General features: G+C 43.1%; 1 protein-coding gene across 19 annotated transcripts in view; it reads left to right on the plus strand.

Annotated features, from left to right (window-relative positions):
- The first annotated feature begins 9,895 nt into the window (after positions 1 to 9,895).
- The window catches only part of nrxn1a (neurexin 1a), a 52,432-nt gene continuing 40,205 nt past the window's right edge, over positions 9,896 to 22,122 (plus strand). For 7 of the 19 annotated variants that reach the window (XM_026351697.1, XM_026351699.1, XM_026351704.1 and 4 more), the window contains exons 1-5: positions 9,896 to 10,094; positions 11,176 to 12,583; positions 17,984 to 18,001; positions 18,748 to 18,777; positions 19,783 to 19,794. In XM_026351697.1, the coding sequence (XP_026207482.1) occupies positions 11,851 to 12,583; positions 17,984 to 18,001; positions 18,748 to 18,777; positions 19,783 to 19,794 (793 nt within the window). In that variant the 5' untranslated portion in view covers positions 9,896 to 10,094; positions 11,176 to 11,850. Of the gene's footprint in view, positions 10,095 to 10,270; positions 10,347 to 11,175; positions 12,584 to 17,983; positions 18,002 to 18,747; positions 18,778 to 19,782; positions 19,795 to 22,122 lie in introns of those variants that run through there. The other 12 variants (XM_026351709.1, XM_026351710.1, XM_026351708.1 and 9 more) reach the window with 7 other exon arrangements.

Consider the following 22,122-nt stretch of genomic DNA (forward strand, 5'->3'; position numbering starts at 1 on the left):
CCAGAGCTGGTGGAGAGCTGGCATGGAGCCAAATACAGTCAGGGCCAAAGTGGAGTCACAGTCATATCACAGCAGAACTATTATTGGTGCCAATCTGGCTGAAGCGCCACGGAGGAGATGGAGCTGAGATTGAGCCAGCGCAAGAGAGAAATGTGAGCAGAGCTGGAGCTGATACTCATTCTAGAGATGAGTAGGAGTTGATGTCAGAGAGGGAGTCTCGCTTTTACTGAAGAAGCAGGAGCTGATGACGAAGAAGATGATGAGTGGAGTCTGAGTTGCGTCAGAGTGGAACCAACCAGATAATTGCTGGAGAAGAGCCAGCATAAAGCTGCTGGAGTCTGTACTGAAGTCAGGAAGAGAACTGGAGTGGGGGAGGAAAAGAAGGAGCTGAAGAGGTGCAAGAGACTGGGGATTTGTGAAAGTTTTCTTTCTCTTTTTTTTTTTATTCCTTTTCTGATCCTAATGATGTGTTGAGTTTAGAGGCAGCGAGCGGTATAAAGCTGACGAAGAAAAATTGCACTGTCAATGAATATGTTGAGCTTGGCAGGTGAAGAAGACTGACTTGATATGATGAAAGGGAGTCTGTCACTCAGGCTGGAGACAGAACATTTTGCGCTGGACACTTGACAAACTCACTTCTGGCATCCACAAGAATATTTTCCTTTTTTCTCTCTCTCTCTTTTTTTTTTGCTGTAAATATCATCTTCAGTGATCAATCAGATTTTTTATTATTGTCCTTAATGTTATAAAGATATCCGTCATTTGATTCAAATGAATAATTAGAAAAGATTGTAGACGACTTTTTGGGACATCTTGAATGGCCTGTTTAAGGTCAACATCTTACAACACACTTCCTTTCCAGCATGGCCTTGCTGAGCTAAATGTCTTCCAGCTCTTCATTGATAGTCTGTTAAGCATATTTACATCTGACTTTATTCCATTTCACAGCAAGTGAAGTCTTTTCAGCCTTCGATCCTGCTTTTAGTCTTTTTACTAATGCACCTCAAGGTCTCATTTCCAGTCACCCTGTTCTTCTCTTTCTGCCTCAGCCTTGTGAAAAGCATCATTCTTCACAAGGATTTATTTTGTGTTCAGTCTGTTTGGTATGGTATTCAAGAGCTCTGTACGTTCAATATGTAGCATACATTTCTTACACCTGGATGATGGTGTGGTTCCAGATGGATATATGGTACTGTAGCTGTGACATAAAAGATTACAATCTTCAAAACATCATCTGAACTTGCCAGCCACACGTGGTGCCAAGTGATGAGACTGAACCAGCATAAAATGGCCTTTTTGTGCAGCTGTGCCCCAAATTCTCATGATAAAGTGGTCATGGAAAGTCCAAGCAATAATTATTATGTCATTTATTTTTGTTATTTTCTAAACTAGCTGAAATATTTCGCTCAAGGTGGAGTGGACAAACTAATGTATTTTGTTGGTTTGATATCTTGTGATTGCAGGGAAAATACAGTAATAGTCTCTCATAGTACAGACTACAGTTTAGCACACTTCACATGGTAAATACAATGAAATAACATCAATGAAATGAAGGAAACTGTAGGTCACTAAAACTAAAATGTAAAAATGGTAACACATAACTCCACAACTTCCTGTAAAAACAACAACCCTTTGTTTTTTGTACAGATAGAACAAAGAAAAGAGATATAACCTGTTAATCAGTGATTTTTCACAGTGCTTGTAGGTGGATTTGGGAATTCTGTGAAGAAAGCAAACAAAATTCATTTAGCACCAATTCCTTCAAATTTTACATAGGTCTTATCAATTTAAAATGTATGGCAAACGTACACCAACATTTGTTTAAATGTTTGCATTTTTCTGACCTGTTGGAAATAAAAAATGTAAAAATCTAGTGGTGAATGCTGATTTAACAGGCTTCATTGCTTAGGCTATGAATAAATATCACAAAACCTGCCACTACCTATGTATTTTTCACTTTAAATTATTAACAGACATTGACATGTGCATCATCTATAAATGAGAATTCATCCATTATACACCACAGCCTTGGACCTAATACCACACACACACACACAGAAACTGTTTGTAGCTTGCAATGATGAGGTGGCCATGACTGCGTGATAGGTCAGAGCCAATCCACCAGAGCAGGTAAATATTTTCAAGCCATGGAAGGGAAAATATTAAATTTTTTAAAAAAGTATTAGGGAATGAGACTTGAGCCAGGAAAGAGCGTATGCAACATAAAGAGCCATTCTCTCCTCCTCCTTCATTTCTTCCTCTGTCATTTGTATCATTCCCTCTCCTCCTTCTCTCCTCCTGTTCCTTGTCCTTGTCAGATAAGCGAGGACGCCTTAATTCTAAAGGTGCTACTAGAAATCTCCAATAACTATGTGTGTGTTCATGTGTGCACCTGTGTGTGCCTGTGTGTGTATTCATGACAGTTATGGGAGCTTGTCATCGTGCTCCTCTAGATCAATGGAGCACAGTTGCCTAGCAACCTGCTGATCGGGAGGAAGGAGGCGGAGGAAAGAGTGAGAGAGAGAGCAGCATAAGATTAAAAAAGAGAGAGATGGAGAGGTCTGGAGAGGGAAGGAAAGAAAGACCAGAAGTGGGTGATATCAAAGAACGTTGTGGACCTAAGACAGTAGAGCTTAGCATGTCAAATTTGCCTTTGTGTGTACTGTAAGAGTAGGTTGAGGAGGTGGAAGGAAGTAGGTGGAACATAGGGTTTGAACGTATGAATTGTGAATATGTGTGTGATTGTGTGTGAATTGCAACAGTAGTTTGGGTCTGATGAGTTGATGTTGATACTATCGCACTGAAATAGAACATCAAAGCGCTACCATAGTGACGCCAGCAGCGCGCTCTCTCTCATTTAGCTGATGATTTAATTATCTTTATCTTAAAGGGGAACAAAGTGGTTAAACGCACTGCATTGGGAGGGAACAGCGGTAGAGATAAACAGTGGGGAATGAGTGGGAGGAGGTGGGGGAAATGGAGAGGGAACTTGGAGGGAGATGAATTTGGACAGGAGGAAATGAGGAGAGGGGAGACGGGTGTAAAGAAGGAGAGGGGAGGAGAGCAAGGACGAGGCGAATGAAATGAGAGGGAGATGGATGGGGAGAGAGTCTGATGATCAGGTGTTGGTTGGCCTCATGAGAGATGCGCACATATGCTCCTGATCGTCTATGATATTTACACAGTCTCCCTCTCTCTTCCAGTGATGGCAGGACGAAAGAGGAGGAGATGAAGGGAGGATGGGGTGCCATAATAAAAAGAAAAAAAAAAACAGGGAAGGAGGGATGGAGAGGAATAGCTGTACATCCCAGAGGTATACTGTGTGACTGAGTTAGAATAACATGTGGAGGCAGAGTGGCTGTTAAACTTTATGGAGGATTGAAAATGGACAATTAGCATCTCAACGATCTCACTGTCACCTGGAACATTCTCCCCTGTTGTCATAGTAACCCTCCTCTCCCTGCTTACACTTCCTAATTCATGCTACCCTTCTTCACCATGGCCTGAGTGCATGTACTTGCACCTGCATACTCCTACATACTCAGACCCACAAATGGGGCTCTTTATCATGACAACTGTATTCTGTATGCATCTGGTCTCGGGCTGTTTTTCATTAACGGAAATCTTTATGCTAGAGAATACCAAAATGGGTCAGACAATAGTGGGAGTCAAACTTTGTGGCAACATTTTCAGGATAGCCCAGTCTTACTTTGACATTTAAAAAAGCTATCATACACAAAGCAAGGTCGATAACGAAGTGATTTACCAGGCCTGCACCGAGCCCTGCCCCCAACCACATCTATCACCTTTAGGATGAACCGCGACGCTGATTGCAAGTCAGGCTCTACACCTAACATCTGAACACACTGACGGCTGATTGGGAACAAATCCCCGCAGCCAGATTCCACACTCTTGTGCAAACAGATTAACTCCCCCATTAAAATTGCACAATAAGCTATTTACACGACTTAATATAGCTAAATTCAGCCATTGCAAATTTTTTGTTTACATCTGTCCTTTTCCTACTAAGTATCTTGAGAAAAAGATCAATAGTATGAGTGTATTTAGGTGTCTGCATACTTTCTTACATATTTTTTATGCAATCCCATTGTGGTTTACCTCAGCAAGGAAATGAAAATAGGGCGCTGGAAGTCTTCTCCATGTGTTATGACATTTCAGAGGCAACAAGGTAAAAATTCAAGGCTGAAAGGTAAAATGCAATGATGCGTTATTTACTGGTTTCCCCGTGCATTTTGCACTCTGAAAGTCAGTTCCACTGCACAAAACCCCTCTGAACCTTGACCCCTAACTGTAAAGAGCAGTGTGCCATGGGCTGAGACTGGCTGCATTGCCATGACAACCAGTAGCAGCTCGTAGGTCAAGATTTATGGTCACTCTGATGAGCACACACACGAATTCCTGCACATGCACCCACACCCACACAAACATAAATCAGCGGTGTGAAGGCTAATAAACTATGGATCTTGTGATGTTTTCCATTTGGCCACACATGTAAACACAACTCACACACACACACCCCCCGTCATCTCATTCAACCTCCTCACCTCCACTTCTGTACACACACACACATACACACACAATCAGACATTTTTTGGTCCTTGTCGTCCACTCTCCATCTGCTGGTCAGATGATCAATGCTAATGCCTGTTGAGAGTCCTAATGACACGCAGATCCATGCACAGATGGGCTGCGTGTTAGCTTTTGTTGTTACGTGTGTGCCTGTGCATGTGTGTGGCGGCATCCATGTGTGCATGTTTTCACATGAGCTAATGTTATTTGTTTAGAAATCGCAATCCTTTGATGAGGACAGGTCAGCAGTATTGTTATAAATGAGAGTAAGATTGCAAGCAGGTGACCTCTCCTACCTCATGCACAAAGACACACACACACTCATACACACACACATATACACACATGCGCACGTGGCTGTTTGCACTATTGGCAAGTGGAATTACTAAATGTATGAGCTACACAGAAACTCATTACAACACGATTAGAGACAAACCTTCCATTTAATCTCATTTAGAAAAGGGTGGTTGCCTGTCAAACACACTCACACATTCACACTAACTCATTTATCCACATGCACAGATATGTACACACTTGTGCTTACACAAAGACCCCCCTCAATGTTTGAATGGCAGCAGGGGTGTCCCTCTGACTTATAAAATGCTACCCTGATAATCGTATGTTCTTACCACTGTGTAAGTACAGCATTTAAAATGACACCGAAAGCATTCTACATATATACAACCCCACTGTTTATATTAGATCACCATTAAAAACCTGAGAATTCTCTACATGTGGCACTTCAGCTCCTCCTTTTGTCACCATTCACTGCACAAACTAGGTAAACGTCACTATCTCAAGCTTAGCTCCAAACACTGTAGCACAAACTGACATAAATGCAAGCACAAAATGTGAGCACACAAACACACACACACATACTCACTGGATGCTGACAGATGAGTTTTTATTTTTGGCCATATATTCTCTCTCTCTCTGCTGGCAGTTCAGACACATATTACCCGCGCGCAAGCGTTCCTGCACGCACCCACACACATATATAAAGAAAATAAGCATACACACACAGACGCACACATAAAAAAGTACAGTGACCTTCTCTCTGCTGAGTAGGCAAAGAGTCAGGGGTCACTGCCTGCTGTCAGCCTGTCAGAGAGAGGAAGGGAGAGAGGGGAAGCAAGAAGATGCAGAGGAAGAGCAAACATGGTTGGAGGAATGTACAGAATGGAGATCCTCCACCTCGTCATTCAATAAAAACTAATGCAATCAGAGGCGGCCCATATCTGTCATGGTTAATGTTGGCTGATAGAGTCGCAGCAATTTAAAATGCTCATGGTATAATGCATTTCCCTGCGCCTCTTACAGACTGATGATGCATCACATCACGCCTTGATGGCTCTTGTAGAAACAGATAGGCTGCTCTGCAGCATGCTAAATCGTGTCTCCATTACGCCTGACCATTTTGCTCATTTTTATCTTTATCAACTACAAAGAAGTTTCATTTCCAAATCCATTCAAAAAACAAAAGTTACCTCAAGTTCATTGCTCGGTCTGCCAGAATTACTGCAGATAATAATATCCTCTGTTGCAATGCCGTCAAGCAAAAGCAATGCTCCTACAAAGGCTACAAAGGATATCCATCGCTGAGTTTTAATTTAGCACTTACTTTCTCAGAATGTGAATATAATGTATTTTTAGACTATTCTAGTTGCAAAAATGTCAACATGATCGAGTCTTATGTTTTTTATGTGTTTGCAGAGTTAATCGATAAATTTGTTTTTTACAATCAAATACTTTTTTGCTATTTTGTTTTGTATTCTTCCGCAATACAGATTTTTTTTTTTTTTTAATCTATGAATGCAATATTGGGAAGAGGTTAAAACTAGCAATTTTATTTCACTCACTTATAGAAACTATTATGTAGGTGAGGTATGCAGACATGTGTAGCGAGACAGTGGAGTCAGCCTAGCAATGATAGTGATGAAACCTAGGGATGTGTTATAGAGGAAAAGTAGAGGACCAAGAACTGAGCCCTGCGGTACGCTAGTGAAAGGCAGCTGTCCCAGAGATGCCCAAATCAGAGAGAGAGTGGGCCTGTTTAAATGAGGTGGGAAAGGTGGCTTTTGTGAGAAATTTGTTGTGTTAATAATTATTATTTGTGTAATGGCTGGGATAGTGTGGATGCAGTTATTTGAAGGAGAGTAAAGTGGATAGGATCAAGAGGTGGCTGGATGGTTTGAGAGGAGTAGGGTGGATGCATCGTCCACACTAAGAATGGCAAACAAGGTGAGAGATATGCTGTTAGATGAGGCCGGTAGCATGTTATTAGTAATTAATTACTTCATGTGATTTTTTTGTCACTCAAGAACACTCAAACTGTGTTTCATTAAAATTTCGATTATGTTTTTCATTGGACAGAAAGAAAAAGATGGAAGAACGTTATTATTAGATAATGTCATTTGGTCCTAAAGGTCAGCCTGGCTCAGGGATGATGGAGAGAGAGAAGGGGGTGTAGAGATTGAGGGGGATTTGAGGAGTGGTACAGTTGGTGGTCAGTCCAATGGGAAACCAGGTGCTGATGTTGAGATAGTTTCCATAGTAACTCCTCCTCCTGCTCCTCATCCCTGTCTTGTTCTCCCCTCTTCCATCTGTAATATTCACTCACACATGAGAACACACACATAAACGTGCACAGCTGTATGCACAGACCTCCACTCTTTATCCCAACACTGCTCTCTGTGGTCAACCCCTTTTATATTAATATCTGTTGCTCAAATCAATTTGAGCCTTCATGTTCCAGCTGTGTGGTCATATGATATACTGTGGCTCAACCATTAAAACTGATGCTCTATCAGTGTCGGCCTTGCTGGAGTAAACACATAAGCAAATATCTCATGGCACAAAACAGCTGGTAGAGACTGTACAATCCTGTGCAAACAGACACAGATAAAGATGACAACTAGTGTACAGAAACAGCAGTAATGTACTGTATGTGTGCACAGTGGACAGCTGTACATCACTAAGTGTTAAATGCTGCACCATTCATAGTTTCTTTAGAATGCATCTTGAATTGGCATCTCTGATCAGGTCAGGGCTGTTCTTTTTACAGGAGGCCTCAGCCTTTGGTTGCCAATTTTCCTGCTCTACTACTCCGCCTCCTTCATCTCCAGCACTCAATGAAGGTGAGTGTTAAAGCAGAGTAAAAAGAGTGAAGCAGCTGTGTTGGCTAGTCACAGACAGACATAAAAAGATCCAGTGAGAGGAAGAGAGAGAGATAGAGAGAGAGAGAGCTGCAGCAGCTGGCCCACGGAGCCCAGAGAGAGCACCTCTGAGCCAGGCTCACACAGCTGGAGTCTCTCCCAGGGATAGGCGGCAAAAAAGTGTGTGTGTGTGTGTGTGTGTGTGTGTGTGTGTGTATCTGCATAGGCATTTGCTAATAACATGCATATAATGAAGGGTATATAATGTAAAGATGATAAAAGTCTAAACATATGTAGACATGAAAGTGTCACCCACATGACTGTCCTGCTGCCCACAGTAATACACAGCTACTCCCCAAGAATGGAATAAAACATAGCACTGTACATTACACACACAAATCAAAAAGAGTTTTTACAAGATTGTGGAACCTGTGCACTTGATTGCTGTTGGTATCCAGTTCATCCCAAATGTGTTTCTTTGGGTGGAGGCCAATGGCTTTGTGTGTTAAACAGGCTTTCTGCAAACTGTTGCAGCAAATTAAAGCACACCACTGTCTGAAATATATTAAGGCTTTCCTTAATAGAACTGAGGGGACAATAGCCTAAACAATAAAGCTCAACACACTGCAACGCAAGAAGACACAAGCACAAGCAAATGAAGAAAACATCGTCATTAATTTGATGAGGTTTAGATGGAAATGCTGAGGAAGAAAACTAAATTCAGGAATGGCTTCAAATACAGAAAACACCTCCAACAGTACTAGTAGTAGTAGTAGAACACATCCTAATACAGAAACAGCTCTCAACATCAACTCTGTCTTCATTTTGGGAGAAGAAGTGGAGGTGGTGGAGGGATGCAAATACCTGGGAGTTCACCTGGACAACGCACTGGACTGGAAATGCAACACAGAGGCTGTTTACTACTACCAGGGCAGCAGCATCAGCTCCAGTGACACCAACAAACTAAACAACCTGATCAGGGAGGCTGGCTCTGTGCTGGGGACTTTACTGGGATCCTTAGAGCGAGTTGTTGAGAGGAGGATGCTGCACAAGCTGTTGAACATCATGGAGAGCAGCTCACATCCTCTCCACAGCCTGCTGGTCAAGCGGAGGAGGAGCTTTAGTCAGAGACCTCTCCAGATTTGCTGTGATAAGGATAGGTACAGGAAGTCCTTCCTGCCAACAGCCATCACCCTGTATAACGACTATAATCTGACAGCGGAGAGCTCTGCTCCATCCTATCAAGAGTAGCTAGTGACAAAATTCATTGATTAATCTATTTGCAAATCCTTTCTAGGTGTGTAATGTCTATTTATGTCTATCTGGTAATGTTTTCTGTAATTGTTGAATGTTATTTTGGTTTATTTTATTTCGTGCATTGTTTTCTGAATTCTTTGGTGTCAAATTGGTGAACATGCTTTGTATTTTCCATCTACTTGTTTGTACACTACTCAAGTCACTTCATAAACTACTACTTTATGTTACAAGGTGTATGAACGTGGAGTAATGGGTCTGTGTGTATCCAGAGGAATTTAGAGTGTGTAGCTGTGTGTGTGTGTGTGTGTGTGTGTGTGTGTGTGTGTGTGTGTGTGTGTGTGTGTGTGTGTGTGATTGCAACTGTTTGGCAGAGAAACAGAAACAGGGCGAGAGAGATTTGTAAATTGAGACGGCCTTTCCTTTTCATTTCGTCCTTCCACTGCACAATTCACAGAATTGCTGCTCCTGTACCACGACAGAGGTAAAGGCCATCGTCACTGTCACTCTCGGATTTAATCATTCGGATCTACCCCCGGTTCTCTCCTTATTTTCTGCCTCCGGTAATTGCGTTTCTGTTTCGTGCGCGCTGTCCAAGGTGCTGCAGCAGCGCGCGGCCCCGCCCATCCTCTCGAGTTCACCCCCTCACACACACACACACACACGCACGCGCGCACACACACACACACACACACACACACTACTTCGCTCTCGCTGCCACGTGACGTTCCCTCTGTCGAGTCTCGCGGAGAGCATCAGACTGCACCTTTTCCTCCTGAAGAGAGAGAGAGAGGAGAGAGAGACACTGAGTCAGACAGGGGGAGAGAGAGAGAGAGAGAGAGAGCTAGAGAGAGCGAGGGGGAGACAGAGAGAGAGAGAGAGAGAGCGAGAGAGAGAGGGGGAGAGCTATAGCACCTTGTCGCCTGGAGGCGAGCCTGTGATAATTTTGTCCCTGTCCGGTAGACCGGCTCTATCTGCCACCAGGCGCGCGGCTGCTCTCTTCTCTCGCGCAGCTTTCAGATTCTCCTCAAATGGGAAGCGAATGGAAAAGTCGCGCGCGGCTCTGTTGCCACGGAACCGGAGGATGCGCGTGAGGTAGGTCCTGTTTTCCTTGGCTGTACGCGCGTGTATCCGGAGGGAAACGGTGCCGGGAGGTGTTTTATTCACCGGGGCGAGGCTGGCACCGCCACCGCTACAGGTCGACTTGAAAAGCAGTAAAAAAAAAAACTAGTAATGACCGTGTTACCGCTCAGCTGAGCTGGAGTTAAGCGCTGAGGAGCAGATGATGAGGCTGAAACCCCCGGTGTAGCCGGGCAGCGGGCGCGTAGCAGGAAAAATGGAGAGGAGGTATGGCCGCAAATCGAGAATCGATATTTCAACCGCATTCATTCACCTCGTCCATCAATAACCGTGATGTCGCCGCTTTTTTGCCTCTCAAAGACCCGAGACGCGCAGAAGAAACTATGTGCAGCATACCGTGCGTGTGCATGTGTGTGTGTGTGTGTGTGTGTGTGTGTGTGTGTGTGTGTGTGTGTGTGTGTGTGTGAGAGAGAAACGAGCTCTGAAGCCGTTAATTCGATAAAGCGCGAGGCGGTTTGAGTCATCCGCCGCAGCGCGCGGTGCTGCTCCCGCTCTTTGTGATGTAGCTCACCGAAACCTTCACGGGGGCTCGAGGTGCCCGCACGTTAATTCAGAGAGACCAAAAAAAAAAAAATCAGCTGCAAGACAAACGGCGCTGGTTGATGTGTTTTGGGTCTGAGAAGTGACTAGAAATATCGGCTTTATGATGGGGAGGTAGTGGCAGGTATCTCCTGCGGCATGATGGGAGATCCACAGAGGAGATGCTGTGTGTGTGTGTGTGTGTGTGTGTGTGTGCGGGTGTTTATCTGAACTCATTACTGTGTAGGATGTGTGGAAGTAAAAAGCTTTATTGTGTACGTACAGTATGTTCATAGACAGCCTTGATTTGGGCCTGTGAAATGTGTAATGTGACAATGTGGTGTGTGTGTGTGTGTGTGTCCACAAAAATGCATGAGATAGAGTAATTTGAGAATAAAAGCAGACTCGGTTTGCGTATGCTGTGTGTGTGCAAGAGTCTCTGCGTGCATGTTTACCGGTGTGTGTGTGTGTGTGTGTGTGACCCTAGCTGATTGTGCCGTCTCTGTTCTCTCTGTAGGTCGCTGGAGAGAGTGATGACGCGGCAGTGAGAGACACACATACCTCATTCGCACACATTCACACACACACATATACACACACACATATTTGCCCACACACACTTTAAGTCTTGCCCTACTAAGACAGGAAGGAGGGGGAGAAAATTCTGCTATGACGGTGTCATTTCTCTCCATTACCGGAGTGTGAGCCACACACATACACACACTCATACTCCTACTCCGTGGGGAGTTGCCTGCATGGGGGATAAGGCCCTATCTAGGGCACAAAGATGGAGTTCACATCCCATTTGTCATGTATCTAACATTCAGGCAGATGTACACACAAATAGACACACCTGAAATCTCATATGTCAGAAGTGAAGAATGAAAGACTGAATGGAGAGAAGACACTGAACATCTCAGAGAAGTCACAAACAACAGGCCAAGGCCAAAAGAGATGTCCCACCTGTGCTGAAAGGACGGAGGGAGTTCCTGTTTGACCCTCTGCTCCAGTGGAGCTGCACTGTGTAGGATTCTTACCTTGTAAAGAGCCCAACCAAGAAAGCAGGTGCATCTGAAAAGTGTTCTGTGAAGTTCCCTACAGTTGTCACCATGAGCTGTAGGCTAGAGGGAACACCCCAGCTCTAGCCTCTATCTCCTCCTGGGTGTGTGTGAGTGCGAGAGCGAGTGTGTGTATGAGTGTGATGGCAGTGTGTGTTTGGGCGGCAGCCCCCCTGCTCTTCTTGGGGCTGTGCCTGTGTAGCGTGGGTGGCCAGGCCCAAGGAGAGGTCCTGGAGTTTGGAGGTGTGTCCAGCCAATGGGGGCGGTTTCCAGTGTGGAATGCCTGCTGCGAGAGTGTGCTGAGCTTCAGCCTGCGGACTCACAGCCAGGAGGGTCTGCTGCTCTACTTGGATGATGAGGGCTTCTGCGACTTCCTGGAGCTGCTGCTTCTCCATGGCCACCTTCGCCTGCGTTTCTCCATCTTTTGTGCCGAGCCGGCCGAACTGCAGTCAGGCGTGGCGGTGAGTGATGGGCGCTGGCATGCGGTGCGTGTCAAGCGGGACTGGAGGAACACCTCGTTAGAGGTGGATGGGCGACTGGAGGGATGGGCGGAAGTGAAGAGCAAGAGAAGAGACATGACAGTATTCAGCCACACCTACATGGGCGGGGTGACGCCAGAACTTCACTCTTCACCCCTGCGCCTCACCTCCCCTTCAGTGCGGGAACATCCTCCCTTCCGTGGCTGGATCACAGCGGTGAGCATCAATGGCTCGGTGGTGATGCTGGATGGCTCAGAGGGCGTCACAGTAACAGCTGGCTGTGGGCCGGACCACCAGTGCCAAAATGGAGGGGTGTGCAGCGTAGTCAACGACCAGGCCGTCTGCGACTGCTCTGACACGGGTTTCCAAGGCAATGACTGCAGCGAAGGTAAGGCCCAGAACCATGCTGACCCATCATATGCATCCCATCTTGTACATACACACACTTACAGTACACTTAAATACACATGTATATATATATATATATGCACTCACAGGACAGTTTTGTGTCTCCAAATTTATACAAAACAGCTCTTCAGCACAGACATTCACACCTTCACGGTTTCCTTCAGTTGGTGTGTATAGACCTTCACAAACAGGACAAGACATGCATTCTCATTATGTGTGGTATTGATTTTTTATGGCTACTATTGACACCTAATTTAGTATGTACCTGAAGAACTCAGAGCTAAGCCCCCTCCCATGAAGTGCAGCCAGTTTAGGGGAGCTGGAGCTTAGAGCCTTAGAACAGCTGTTCTTTGCTGCATTCAGACCGTGAAGCTTAAGAGTCTGGAGATTTGAGACAAATTCCTGAAACTCTGCCTTACCTGGCTGGCAGTGTAACAGTTTTAAAGGGATCAGTTGGTGGGTTTGGCAAAACACTAACCAAATACTGTGTTGTAGATTCATTATAGACGTGATTGGTGGTGGTGGTTCGTGTTGGGAGACTTTAATTGGAACGAAACTAAGAGGCTGGAAAGCAGTGGTTGTTACATGGCTGACACCTGACTGCCTGTGTTAATGGATTTGCATTGATTCTAGACGGCCTTCACAGGTACCATACACAGAGTGTTGAAATGAATTATGTACAATCTATCGCCTGCCATTAATTTGAACAGCTTACAGCCTGTTGAGGTGCTTAGTTTGTGTATGTGTGAGCATGTATAGTACGTGTTATTGTGTCAGTGCAATTTAAAAGAGGTAATAGTGTCCTGTTAGTAGTGCGAGATAAATATTAATACATGTGACAACAACCAGATATAAAAGTTAAACTTATGTTCATTATGGGAAGAGCCAAAACAAATACTGTACACTTTCATAAGAGTGAATATCCCTGCAAGAACACCTGCCCTTAATACTGTCAAACAAGACTGTGGTCAATACAAGTGCCAATACACAGGGCAGTGTAATGATGGCCATTACAAAAATGAAACAGCTGCTTAATGAACTCAGCTGCCTTGTTATGGCCAATACTGCAAATGCTTTCATTTTCCGCTGCTTAGTTGTGTGTGTCGTCAGATTTGCTTCAGTTCATACACAGAGAAAATCTGCATTCTTAATCAATAGCTCTTTAAACTGCTACTGTGTTTTTTTTTTCTTTCTCTCCGACACCAAAGATACCACTTAGCTTTGCCTCAGCAATTGATTTTTTAATGACACAAATGCATCTGCCAAAAATGGCAGAGTGGCCTTGCTGCATTGTCACCGTTTGTCACTGAGTTGACCTCACACATCATCCAGCACCGCTGTCAGCATCACACCTCCCTTTAGCCACACAGCACATCACACCCTAGCATTTAGTGGACAGTGGGGTGGCCTAGGTAACCATGGAGACAGGACTAATAGGCACACCTCATGCTAGAAATATTTCTCCATCCTTGCTCTTCTTGCCTTTTTCCCTACCCCCATTCCTCAGCTTCAACCTCCCCTCCCGCTGTCTGCAGCTCAACCTCACCTTCTAGTCACTACAGGCAGTATCTTCCCGGCAGCATGTGTCACAATAATCTGCTTTATATACGTGTTTGTAGTGCAGAGTGTCTATGTATGCAGACATGCTTAAGGCATTAATGACTTTTCCTAGCAGGTGGGAAAGGTAGCTGATTTGTTATGCTCACAACTGCCAAAATGATTTGTCGACTGACAGAGAAATAATTACTCATTTAACTAGAACTACAACATTACTGAGTTAATCATTAGTTGCTTGGCAGAAAATGTATCAGTTATTTTTATAAATTTTAATCATTCATAGTCAGTCAATCAATTGATCAATCAGTCAGTCAATCAATCACCTTCGGCTGCGGCAAATCCTAAAAGGTGTTTTCCGACATTTTATAGACAAAATAATTAAAGTGAAAAACCTACAGCTTTATCAATCATGAAGATAAATGCTATTTTGCAATTTTGCTATTCATAAAGAAATGCCAGACATTCCAGTTAGGTTTTGTGGCTTTTCTTTGTTTTGTATCATTGTCATGAAATATGTTGGGCTTTTGCCCTGTTGTTCAGAACAGTGCTTTGAACGCCTCACCTCGGGCGTCTAGGTGCCTTGGGATGGCCATTTTTCACATTATCTTTGACATTTAATAGACTCAGTTTGATAAGTCAAAACTATTGACAGACTGATTTATGATTTTAAAAACCTGCTATTAGACCCATACTGCTTGCAGCTGCATCATGGAGCCTCTGTCCTGTACATTCAGGAAGTGACAGGTGAAGCGATGATCAGTTCCCTCCAGAAACTCAGTGCTGTACCAGTCTAATCCAGTCTGCTGTTTTGCTGCTGGTTAGGGCAGAGTGGGAGACACAGACAGCACTGACACACACACATACCTGCACAAACCCATGTAGCACAAACACATGGAGAAACACATTCACACAGTGTGCAAACTCCAACACCACCACCATTAGTCACACCGCCGAGGTTTCTAACAGCAGTGTAGCTCTACAGGCTAAATGGAGGTGCAGACATTTTACATAAAGGCTTTCACCAGATACAATACCTGCTTTAGACTGGCGCTTTATCACTCCACAAGACACTACTTATACCTTTTAAGGAGCTGTTTTATATTCCAAGAGAAGGACACAAGTTTGCATGTGTTAGTAATAGTAGTTACAAAAATGGTTCCTATTAGGCGGTATTGTATTGTACTGTATGTACTGTGCTTGGATGAATGTATGAGCAATACTGTATTATAATGATTATTTTATGCACTGAGTAGAAATACAGCTTAAGATAAAACATAGTAAGGAGGTTGGTGTAATTCTGAAAAGGAAATACAAAGATTCCTTTGTGAGTTTAGGTATCAGTGAGTTGTTTCAGGTATTTCATTGGTCTCTCATTGGTTTCTCAAATTCACATTTCAGTGAATGTAGACTGTACTGCAAGGTTTGGAGTATAGTGGTTAGATAGTGGGTCAATTGAAAGCAGTGTAATGACCGTACATTACAGTAATTCAACGTTAGTTCAAGAATCTGATTCACAAGATGGAGCTTTTCCTGTGAACTAGCAGATTTTTAGAAAGAAATAAACAATAGCAAATGGATCAAAAACATTTATCTTGAACAACATGGTTTAACAGCACCTTAAAAGAATTCCAGTTCACGATAGTCATTATCTAAAAATAGTTCAGAGATACAGAGAAGGTGATGTATTATTTTGTGAACTCAGGGAGAGCAGTTTTTATGAGGTGCTGTGTTATGGTCTAAATTGGCATAAATATTTTTAAACTGGCACCATGTACTGTTGTGCATTTTGGTCTGACAAGACACCAGCTCAGTGGGATATCTCCGACCACAGGATCCGCAGGCTGAGCAAATATCCATGCATCAATATCACTACCAGTGAGTAACTCACTCCAACTTATAGTATATCAAAAGAAATCTCTTTTTCTGGTAGACTAAGGTACTCTGGAAAGGAAAATTCAGAGGTTGTATCTGAGAGAAATGAAGTAGATGGCAAAAGGAGCATGAAATAAAACCACGTATAAAAATGTGTCTTTGACTGAAGAACATTATATTAACCACTTGTAAGGTTTTGTAAAATGTTGATTGTATGTGTTGAAAACATGGTTGTCTCTTTAGAAATTATCATTATTTGCAAGTTGCAAAAGTCCACACTGTGTAGTTATTTAGTGAGAGTTAGACAGGGTTGGATATCAAGGTTTATTGCTGAAATTGTACCTGGGAAATATGATGTTATTTTGAACCAGGCAACCTCACTGAAGCTGCACAATAAAGCTTTGAGATAAAATTATAACCCTCTGAAAATTAGAAAAAAAATCTCTTATGAATCTTTAATACGGAATGAATATGCTTTACTAGAGGAAAAAATGATCCTTAGGATTGTGTTTGAAGCCAGAAATAAGCAATTTGGCTGTGGCAGTGCTAGTTTCCGTACACATTTACAATTACACAATGTCTTCAAGGCTCCCTAATGATCTACTTTTATTCACACTTATATTTTTGCAGCTTTTTGACAAGCTTACAAACATTTGCAATGTAATATAATATTAATAACTAAGAGAACAGGTTCCGTCTCTGAAAGACAGTATATTACTTTCTTTTCATCTTTCATATCAGTGTGTGGAAGCTGTACTTGCGTTGGGTTTGTTCCAAAACACATCAATATGTCAGTTTTAGAAAAAAAATTATATTTGAGATATTTAAAATATAGCTGAAATAAATCAAGAGAAGGTGGGGAGGGCTATGCATATATGTAATTACTATCTAAGCCGTTCTGCCCCTTCAGTGAAGGCTGAGTGAACCTGGCTTGTTAGGCCTGGCCTGGCTTGCATTGTCCTTGAGGGCAAATCGCTGTTAGCATGCTAATGGCTCCACCTGTTTCTGCCATGCTACTAGCACAAGGGCAGAAACAAGGAAACACTCAGATGAGCACACAGCTTCGAGTACACACAGTTACGTATGAACACACACTCTTTGATATGCACACAAACACACATACACAAACACACTCTCTGTCAGTATTGTACCATGCATGCCTCTTGTCTTCCTGCATTGCTAATTCATCCCTACATGTTTACGCTACTATCTCACATCATTATTACCACCATGGTTGATGTTAGTGCTTGTGTGTCTGTATGTGTGAAAGTCAGAGAGAGGGAGGGAGAGATTGTGAGATGTGTGTGTGTGTGTGTGTGAGTGTTGCATGCTATCTGTCGGGGGGCTCTGGGGAGAGGAAGCAGCTGCAAGGTAAGTTCTGGGGTAAATGGCTCTTGAATCCAAACATACAGGTAGGAATGTATAGTAACACCAACACCCCTCCACACTGTGCATCTACAAGTGTGGATGGGTATGTGTGTGTGCGCCTATGTATGTTTATTTGTACATATGTAATCACAGCGAGCGAATGTGCATTTTTAAATGCAGTTGTGTGCATACTGTATATATACTGTATATATATATATACAGTATATATACAGTAGTGGTAACATCGCCGCCCCAGGGGACTGGGGCTCAAATCCCAGCTGTGGCCTACCTCCAGTAGGGGTCCTTAGACAAGACCTCCTTACCTTTTACCTTATACCTTGTAAGTCCCTTTCGATAAAAGCATCTTCCAAAATGTAAAATCTATAAACAAATCTTAGTTTTGTCTTCCAGTGCGGCATGGTAGACATTGTGACATTTGCGTGGACTTTGCATGTATGTTACCTCAGTAACACTGGACGGGTGTGCATGTACAGTAAGTAGCCATGGTAACCCAAGGGCTGAGCATGCATGTTAATGAATGTCTGTCTCTCTCTCTTCTCGCCTGGCTGCGACACCTTTACAGAGCACAGCTACACCCCAGGTAGGTTGTACTTCTATCTATCTGTCTATCTGTCTATCGCTCTATCTGTCAATTTCCGTCTATGTCTGGCGGTATTTGAGTTTCTCTTCCTGCTGTTTATTTGTCTCTCTCTGCTGTTTCTTATCTCTTGCTTCTTTATCTGATTCCTTCTTTTCCATGTTCTTACATTAATTCTTCATTACACATTTCTTTGGCTCTGTCATCATTTTTTTTTTTTCACGACTCCTTACCACACTCTCTGTACCCATGTAAACAGTATTTTTATGTTAGTCTGTTTTTTTGCATTATTCTTTTCTGGCCTTCATGTTCTCATTATGTCTTTTGTCGTGTAAATACTGCACTTGAGCATAAATGTATTTTGGTCTGTGTGGGTATGTAGGGATTGGTTGCTGACATCTGGTAAGTACAACATCCCATGTGCAATCATCTAAAGTGACAAAGGCACACACACACAAATACTGTACTGTATTCGACCTAGTTTTTGGCTCTGTGCAAACTTCTGTGTGCATACCTCTTTGTGCATAGGATCGTTGACTAGGATAAGTAAGTGTCTTCTAAGTTAATTTTTTAGGACTCGTCCACACACATGCATACATACCTCTACACAGGTAACTTTAGTCTTCACCAGCATGTCACTGATGATCTCCTGTATCACAACAGCACACAGACTATATGCACATGCACCCACATAACTTCACACCCCATGATCCTTTGCTGTGCTGACTGTGCTCTTGTCTTCCTTTAAGGTCTGGCACACCTGATGATTGGCGACCAAGGTATGGGCTCCTCTTACCTCACTTCCTGTTGTCCTCTGCTATACCATCATTCCTTAATTCCTCACCCCACACTCACAACTCCCTGTATCCCTCCCACACTTCATCACCACCTGGCGCGGGAGGAAGTTGTCTCTCTAGGCACTGAACTAAGGTCAGTTTTTTTATCTGCAATTGAGATTTCTTTATTTTGAAAGTGTCCCCATTTGGTTCATCCAAAATTTCAGTTTTAATCTGAACTGAAATGGACAACTTGGGTATTTGCAGTGGAACAATTAAATAAGAATTAGGACTTTAAAGATTATTTTTGGTTACATTTTTGAAGTGACTGATAAGCCTGAGAGCAACTTCTGCTGGGATATAAATATTATAATCATGGTTGCTGATGTGGGAGGGAATAATGGGAGGGTGTAGATGGCTGTGGCTTGATGGCGCTTGGCTGTGTTAGACTACAGGTCATGGAAATGGAGCTATGGGCAGACCAACTGATTCCATGGATGGTTTGGTTTGGTCTTTACTCTTCCACCTCATTTCATTCTCCCTCATCTGTACGTAAGAGTATGATCGAGGAGATGGGAGCGATTAGTGTGTGTATGCAATGCACATGTATACATACATGTGCATGTTCGCCTTTACGTTAGAGTTTAAATCAGTGAGTGTGGCAGTTTTCACAGCTATTCATCCATGGCTTTTTATCGGCTTCCAGCATGTCCTGTACTGCCGTCGGTGGTTCTCACATGGGCTTATGCTCATACATTGGCAAGCGCATGTGATTCTGAAATCTTCCTGCAGTGTATGAAAGCAATACTGTTATACCATAACCCCCAAATTGTTCTGTGTTTTTGAACACTGCCCAAAAACAAATTCCACTGCTCTGCCTGTTGAAAATTGTTTACTGATGAACAAAACTCACATTGCCACTTGTGTCTTCTTGCCTCTTTTCTCCTTTTTTGTTTCCTTTACTGCCCTCTTTCTCACTGTTTGGGACACCACCCTCTGTGAATTTAGGAAAACTCAGAGGTACCCCCCCCTGATTTTTTCATGTGTATGGCTAATAGGTTGTTCTGGATGGGTTTCAGGTGGGATGTATTGACAGGCTCTTGTATGTATGGTATATTGCAGACCTTTAGCGCTCTGCAGAAAGTTCTTTTTTGCAATTGCCATTAAATTGGAATGTTTCGTTTCTGGAAGGTAAGCAGTTGACTCATGTGTGTGAGTGTACCCATATCTTAGCGTGCGTGCATGCGTGTGAATGAATTGGAGCTCCTGCGAATGGTGCTTTTGAAAATCTGAAGGTAGGTGCTGCTTGATCGGTCAGCTCTGCATGACGCTGATGAATACACTGATTGGCCCACATGAAGACAGGCCTGACCGGGACAAGCTGATCTGCGTCTATTGTGCTCTTTGATTGGATGAGAGAGGACATCATGACGGCTGTCTCCCATTGTGATGCGTTGCCGTGTATTCAGTGCAATGTGCTATTTAATAAAATGTTCATCCAAGCTCGTCGATAGAAATGTCTTGAATAGAGCAGAAATTACATCTCCAGTCATTTATCACAATGAGACATTTCTATTCTGACAAGTATATTTCTATCTGAGTATTTTTGTTGTGATTGGATTGCCAAGAGAGCCCCAAGTGTTGGAGTGTCTGCTTTAAAATATCTGCCATTAATCATCCAGGTGGCAGTGAAAATTTAATTGCTTCATCTGGCGTAATGCTAAGCATTTTAAATCACCTACTTAAAGACTGACATGTATTAACATATGTTTCCAGCATTATTACACAATGTATTTGGTGTGTTTGTGTATGGTGAATGCCCTTGCTATTACGGGTGTTTGGATTGTGATAGGCTGAACAAACTGTGCCTGTTTTTTTTTATTTTATTTTGTTTTTCTAAAACCTTTGAAGTCTCTTTCAGAAACTGTACACATAAAAAAGCTGTGAGTGTGTGTGTGTGTGTGTGTGTATGTGTGAATGTGAGTGTGTTTTTGCTCTGCATACTGAGATGTAAAGGCTGTCAAATGGTGCAGACGAATCCTAGCTTAGGTTAGCTCAGCGTAAAGAGGCTTTTTGAGGAGGCCGCAGAGCTGAAATGAGTTTCTTTGAGGGGGCGGATTGGGTGTGGGGAAGGGTGTCTTAGAAAGATACATAGCATGTGTGTCTGCTTGTGTATGCGTGTGTGTGTGTGTGTGTGTGTGTGTGTGTGTGTGTGTGTGTGTGTGTGCTGGAGAAATTGAGAAAAAAAGACTGTGCCTGTGAGAGAAGAGCTAAAGGAATGAATGATAGAGGGAGTAGAGAGGGAGAGAGGAAGCAAGGGAGAAATAAAGTGAGTCGTCTTCTCTCTTGTGATGTAGAGCAACTGCCTGTATCTGCAAAGGGACAGTGGTGCTCCTGTCTGCCCTCCCTGCCCAGTCATTCGTTGGGGAGCCCTGGACCTTTCCCCTCTCCATAAAACACAGCTATCATTCTCTCTGGAAACGATACTCACAGATCACTAATCATTTGGAGTGGGTGAAAATACATGAATTGTGGAGCGAAGAAAGAAAAGACGGAGCCAAATTGGATTTTCATAAGTATCGAGCAGCCAAAGGAAGAGGGGGAAATGGAATTTTTTTTTTTTTTTTTTTTTTTTTTTTTTTTTGGGAATAGTATTGAGCAGCAATAATCTGGGTGGAAAATGTGCTTAAATCCAAGTAGCAGATTTTACCCTTTCTGTTCTCTCTGTCTGAAAAAGAATAGAGCATGAAGTGTTCTGGGTGAATGAGTTATTGTGTTGAATAGGATGGAGGAGTGCCTCCTGGACATAATTGGCAGCTATTCTTTTTTATAGTATTTATTTATTTTTATTTATTTATTTTTTACTTTTGAGGTTGTTTGTCCAGGTAATAATGGTTGTTTGTCTACATGTTCTCAATATCAATCCTACAATCTGCGCGGCATGGACGAGTGGTCAACCTCGCTTAGAGTGACCTTTACACACATGCATATGTGAACAAACAGACACATGCTCACACACACTTGCACACAATAACCTTTAGAGAGTGCCCGCTGAGTAGGTGAGCAAGTGTGTGTTCAGTGTAAATATGCATGAGTAAGACTGCCTGCACATATTCTTCACGGTCAGTGGATGAAGGCAGGAGAGAGAACGAGGTGTGTTTGCCTGTATGTTTGTGTGTGTGTAAGTGCGCGTGTGTCCTGTATGAGTGCATGTTCAAGGGAGGTGGATTGTGAGTCATCACTTGTGAATCACAAAGCGTCAGCAATCAAAGTGGCTCATTTTAACACATTGTCTTATAGCGAAAACACACAGATGGACGCGCTCTTCACTCAGGCACAGGCTACGCT

The sequence above is a fragment of the Anabas testudineus genome, chromosome 19 (genome assembly GCF_900324465.2).
Source record: "Anabas testudineus chromosome 19, fAnaTes1.2, whole genome shotgun sequence".
In the NCBI taxonomy this organism is placed as follows: domain Eukaryota; kingdom Metazoa; phylum Chordata; class Actinopteri; order Anabantiformes; family Anabantidae; genus Anabas; species Anabas testudineus.